This window comes from Anneissia japonica, unplaced genomic scaffold (assembly GCF_011630105.1).
Source record: "Anneissia japonica isolate Jap-2015-1 unplaced genomic scaffold, ASM1163010v1 scaffold288043_len311759_cov178, whole genome shotgun sequence".
In the NCBI taxonomy this organism is placed as follows: Eukaryota; Metazoa; Echinodermata; class Crinoidea; order Comatulida; family Comatulidae; genus Anneissia; species Anneissia japonica.
Window position 1 is genome coordinate 162,162 of NW_022720917.1, and position 6,197 is coordinate 168,358.

The 6,197-nt window shown below is 39.2% G+C and overlaps 1 protein-coding gene across 1 annotated transcript; it reads right to left on the reverse strand.

Annotated features, from left to right (window-relative positions):
- Nucleotides 1-5,073, reverse strand: LOC117111433 (solute carrier family 2, facilitated glucose transporter member 8-like). Its single transcript, XM_033254350.1, has 8 exons — nucleotides 5,045-5,073; nucleotides 4,021-4,177; nucleotides 3,297-3,503; nucleotides 2,617-2,716; nucleotides 2,205-2,419; nucleotides 1,425-1,683; nucleotides 735-1,054; nucleotides 1-223 (listed from the first exon to the last, which is right to left on the reverse strand). Exons 2-8 carry the CDS (start codon nucleotides 4,174-4,176, stop codon nucleotides 59-61), a joined length of 1,422 nt encoding a protein of 473 aa, XP_033110241.1. The 5' UTR covers nucleotide 4,177; nucleotides 5,045-5,073; the 3' UTR covers nucleotides 1-58.
- Nucleotides 5,074-6,197: the final 1,124 nt, after the last annotated feature.

Here is a 6,197-nt window from a genome sequence, read left to right on the forward strand (position 1 = left end):
TATCATTAAAATCATCATCACTATCATTTTTAACTACGACCCTATCCATAATCATATATCAGACGCAATGATTACGGCAATGTGTATCATTGCGTTGAAAATGTCTTGCTATTTCCTCTAAAGATCTTCCTTTAGTTTCAGGAAGACAGAGTGCAACGAAGATGACACTCAAAAGACTAACACCTCCATAGAACCAGAACACCCCGGCGTCTGTCATCACGACCTATTGGAAAAACATTTACAACAAGTTTTATTATTATTATAATTTAAAAAAAAATTAAGTAACTGTACCACGCCATATAAATTCAATGCGGAATTAAATGACAGAGGAAAACCAAGTTGCAGCTCAGAGACCAGGAGAAACTAGCATTAGTGGACATCTTGATGGTTTATTTCAGTGTTGATTTAAAACTCTGCAACTAGTGGTGGGTGTGGTGGTGGTGTTCGTCGTGGTGAAAATGATGGTGCCTAATGACAATGAAGACAAATGTAGGCCTAATGATGATGATGATGATGATGATGACGATGATGATGATAATGATGATGATGATGACGATGACGATGATGATGATAATGATGATGATGATGATGATGACGGTGATGATGACGACGATGGCTGTTGAGATGATGATTGCTATGAGGATGATGATGGTGTTATAATAATCATAATGATGGTGATAACGATGAGGTCATGAATACATAATTATAATATATTTAATATGCTAGTTACTCACAGACATTTTGAAGAACACTTTTGTTACTATAAATGCAGACAACCAATTGACTGCCGTGGCAACTGCACTTGCAGGCCCCTTTGCTCTCGCTGGTAAGATCTCTGACATAATCAGTAGTGGGATAGGACCCCAAGCAAGCGAGAACGATAATGTGTACACAATCAAACTTGTAAGAGATAACCATGTGAGATCTGGTGATGTTGGTGGCGTTGATGTCGATTCTGTGAAATTGACGTCATTTATGAATGCGTCATTCAACTTTTTTTCTTCTAACTTGTAGTACAATCCAAATGTACTTGAGCTTATACACATTCCAATTCCTATGAACATAATAATGGGTTTGAATATGTTTAGTTACCCTGTCAACCACAAGCTTAGGCCTCATAAAAATGTATTGATGCCTCACATTCATCTTTCCATGCCTGTTAAAAAGTTTGAAAATCATAGCTTTCTGTCTTTTGATTTTGTGGTAATGGCAGTCCCAATTTACAAGCAGACGCGCTTGTGACAGTTTAGGGAGCTACCGGCCTCCAAGACGAGTGGGCCTATAGCATTTCCTATAGGTATTTAGATATCTAATATAGACGATTTGTCCAAAATAGATAACATTTGTTTATTAAACTTTTGATCTAATTGTTCACCCAAGCTGGACACTTTCCCGGCTGTTCCCCTCCCTCTAAAACTTCTTACCAGCTACTATAAGTAGTATTCTCCGCCCAGTCCTGTCGATGAGTAAAATTGACACCAAAGTTGCCACAACTAAAACAACAATTACGATAATTACTGCTACATGCTTGTCCATTGTAGTAGACGATTTTTCCAAGATAGTTACAGTGTAGAACCAAATGGTATTATTACCACTGAATTGCTTTAACATCCCCATTATTACACTGATTGATAGCGGGATGTACAGATTCGGCTGGAAAAACTCTCTGTACTGAAAGTCGGTCTGTGAAAATGAAAACCAAATGGTCTTAAATATTTAGTCTCCAAGATATGCTAGAACATTATTATTTGGATCTCAGTTGTAAATGTATACCTGTTTTACTGGGAAGTTAAAAGGAGGAATGAAGATGCCCAACCTACCACACAATACCAAATACATGATGTGCTCTTAACAACTCATTCTCCTACGTTCATTTATTAATACTACCGACCGTACCGTATATATAGTTGAATTTTAAGGAGCATATTTTTTAGCTAGACTAGAATCTAAGTAAAATACGAAGGTGGATATGCTCTCAGTGTCCAAGAGGCAATAGTTAAATTACTAAAAGTGACCAATAAAGCAAAAAGCTAATCAGGTTATAAAGAGGGTCCAGTAAAATCCAGATTCAGTTCCGCCTCCCTCAAATAATAGATCGTTGTATACTACAAATGTGGATATTATTTTTGTTTAAGATGGTTGACCTAAGCATATACCGTAGTTAATATAGACAAAGATATGGCAGAAATTAAAAAGTTTCGTACTGATTTTGAATGTATATCACTTGCAATAAGCTCGTATTCCCGATCAACGTCATACTCTTGGCCTCGTAACCACTTTAGAGCTGCCAATGCTCTGCTACGACCATGTTTGATGATGCAGTAATGCGGTGTTTCTGGCATAAATAACATTAGTACTCCTAAAAGTGTAGATATCGCACACCCAACAAGTGCCAACCAGACATAAGATAGCGAAATTCCTGGAATATAAAATATATGTTGGCATATAATATGAAATAGTTGGTGATCTCTTCTCTTGCACAGTAGGCATAATAATAATAATAAGTTTTATTCAAACATTTAAAAGTGGCACTCAGATGCCTGTACAATGATGATTGCACAAACGCAGAAGTAGCCTACATAGGCCTACAATCATACACAAGGTTCATACACCTACCGAAGGCGTTTACAAGAAGCATTCCAACGCCTAAAAACAAATGAGAACCACCTACTAACATTCCTCTCAGATCAGGACTTGATAACTCCGCTATGTATACCTATGGATGTAGAAATGGAAAATAACTTTCTAAAAGCAAACAGTTTCATACCTGCGTCTTTCCGGTGGTGGAACAAGTCTTCGCGGGAAAAAAAACAACACCGGTCCCAGAGTACACAATTGGCTTATGTGCACTATAAAGAACCTTTCAAAATGAGTAGAGGGGAAACCCCATGTATAGTGGTCCACACCATAGGTTCTGACACCAGTTTACCGGGTGTTCGTTTATTCGTTCGTCCGTCCATCCATCCATTCGCCCCTTCACCACATGGTCCTCCTTTTGGAAAGTAAAAAAAAAAAGAAAGAAATGGGAAAAATGGGGAAAAATAAATTATTGATCGCCCAAAACGGCTCAGAGGTTATTTCCGGGGGCGTCTAGAAAACTTAAATTTCCCGGACCCCTTAGCGTAGTGTTGACTCTCCGGGTCCCCCTCCCTTTCAGAAATCTCTGGATCCGCCCCTGCACCTGCTCTTTCGCTTGTTCCTCGTTCGTTCGTTCATTTCATTCATTCATTTATTCATTATTTTTGTGTGTTAGCTCCTTTATTAATTGATTCATTCGCCATCATTATACTACTTACCGGAGTTGAGAGAGTAACCATTCCTGTTCCAATGCCGGTCAGTATACGTCCAATGTACAGTGCTGTCATATTATCTAAAAATGCTATCATGCCGTAGCCAGCCACAAATGGCAGAGAACACAATATCACAGAATTTTTTCTCCCGTAATAGCCAACACAAAAACCAGCAATCGGGCAACCGAATATAGCACCAACGGCAACCAATGACTGAAATTATTGAAATATTGGTTTAATTTACAACCATGTATTTGGTCTACTCTAGTAGAAAAATGTAATTTACTATAGACGTCAATAGTATACCGTAAAACCACAAAGAGAAGCCCTGGGCTTCTTTTTAGAACCCTGGGGACTCACTTTTGAGATGGCTCTTTTCATAATCATCAAGAATGTAAGTACTCTCTCAAAAAGAAGCCAAAACTATCTTGATTAGAAGTCCCATGGACTTCTTTGCGAGATGGGCTTCTTCTCGAGATTAAGCCCACTGTTCTTCTATTCGAGGTTTTATGGTATGTGGAACGATATAAATAGGCCTAAAGAAACTGAACATAAACTAATCATGTGTAAGTCAGCGAGCTAATTGTGAGTGAGTGAGTGACAGAATGTGTGTGAAATATACGGAATTAACCACATATGGTGGTAAAATGTTATATCCATAAAGATAATTAAAGCATCTGCTATCCGTATTAGTGCTACATCAGATGTAGGCCTAGTTCAAGATATTTACACCAAACCACGATATTTGATCAGTCGTCTTCAACACTCCTCTGTCTTCCATGTCAGGTACAGCAGGAGATGTGTATGCCAGGGTGTAGCCCACCATAACTGGACCAAGCAGAGCAACCAAGGTTGCCACATATAAATTTTTCTTCACAGCTTTCATACTATAAATAACAAAAAAAAAACAAAGTTATCAGTACAAAAAGTGTGATTTTACCAGTATAATTATCTCAAAGACATTATTTGTATCATCCTTGTATAAATTATTTACGAAACGCCAGGTCATTTCAAATGGGGTTCTCTGGGCATGGGGTCCGGCCAGGGGCCTGCCTAAGGGCCACGGTGGGGTCGGGGGCGAAGCCCCGAAGCCAGAGCAGTTTTTGTGTTTAATGGGTCAATATAATGTTGTAAAAGCAGTTACGTTTTTGAAAAAGATCTATGTAATAAAAAGGTGGTAATGAATGATAAAATTAGAAAATATTTTCTGAGAATTTATATGTATCAAGATATGTAAAGACACCCGCATAATATCATTACAAAAAACAAAACAAAAAAAAATGTTTGCGTTTTCCTGTAAAATTAAACCTGTCTCTTATACACATCTAGATGTGTATAAGAGACAGCCTACCACACAATACCAAGGCTTAGTATGATGGGGTGACAGCTCATTCCCCTATGTTCATTAATGAATACAGGACTACCTTTTTAATTTATTATTATTTTAAAAAATTATTTATACTGGAGAAATTGTTTCCAGCTAACCACCAATCTAGGTTCCAGCAATGTCTTATGAACTAGTTCTATCAATGAGGTTTTACATCTTTCCTTACTTTGCCTGTAAAAATTGTCCCGAACCACTTTCGAGACATTTTGAGCTACGTCCGACCACGCCCACCTTGGACCACCCAGCATATTTCCCCTAAAATTTTACCTTTCCACTACTTCCCACTCAGATTACAATCGCTGGCGCCGCCACTGTGTGTGATTTAACGACGTGATATTTAAGGAAAAGATAATAAATTCATACTTACCTATTCCTATTAGTCAGTATGTTATCGGTTCCTTTCGAAATATTTTTAGTTTCCATTTAACTTTAGGCCTATATTCATAACTAAGACGTTCTTAAATATATATCTGTTGGTTTTGATGACACAACGAACAAGTCTCAGCGGTCTTTTCATTCAACGCTCATCACGTTGAGGGCACACTCAACCATTTAGGCCTTCTTTAAAAGTCGTGGCACCAGGACCTGACGACGGGGTGACACGTCCCCGACGGGGAGACCGATTTCTCTAACGGGAGCGTACGTAGGTGGGAGAAAAAGAAATTCATAACCCCTTAAAGGAAACTCGGACAATTTCGGAATATTAAAGGCTTGTTTAATCGATGTCTCACATTCTGTAAAAATTACAGAGAATATTAGAGAGCGTTCTCCTCACTCTCCCCCATCCACCACTGGCCTCCAAACGGATTCAAGTTTCCAACGAAAGCCCAGTGACCCGGCTGGTTAAGAGGTCTGCATGACAACAGAAAACCTTGGTTCGAATCTCGGTTGGGGAGATTTTTTTCAAACCCACAGATCATTATTCATGGTATAGACGACCGTAATGTGCCTATAATTATATGCAATGTACTACAACTTTACATTTCCATTGTTGGTGGGATGGATGTATGTATGAAGCATTGGTGGCATCAGCAGGGGTCATAAAATAAATTAAATTGCCATTTTATTTAAGATATTTGACTATCAGAAAAGTTGTGCTTCTGAGACATAGAACCCTATCGCTACAAAGTTGCGATACCACCCTCAGCTAGGCATTTACAACACTGACGGATGGATTCGATGATAGCCAGTGGAGTAACGACGAATCAAAGGGCGAGAATGTGTTGAGGGGGAGTGGGTGCAGTGGCGTATCTAGGAGTCTTGAATGGGGGTGGGGATGATGAGGAGGGGCAAAGGTGAAGTGGACGGGGCTTGATGATCAGAGTTGAGGGGCGCTAATTCGCAAAATAAGGTGATTTTAACTACTTGAACATAATTTTTTTTCGGGGGTAGGGCGAGTAATTTTTTGGCGCCACCTCCCCGCACCCCCCCCCCCCCCGTAGATACGCCACTGGGGGGGGGGCATGTATTTTAGTAGTCGATTACGAGGGGCCTCTTTTAAGATGGAATATCAACCAATA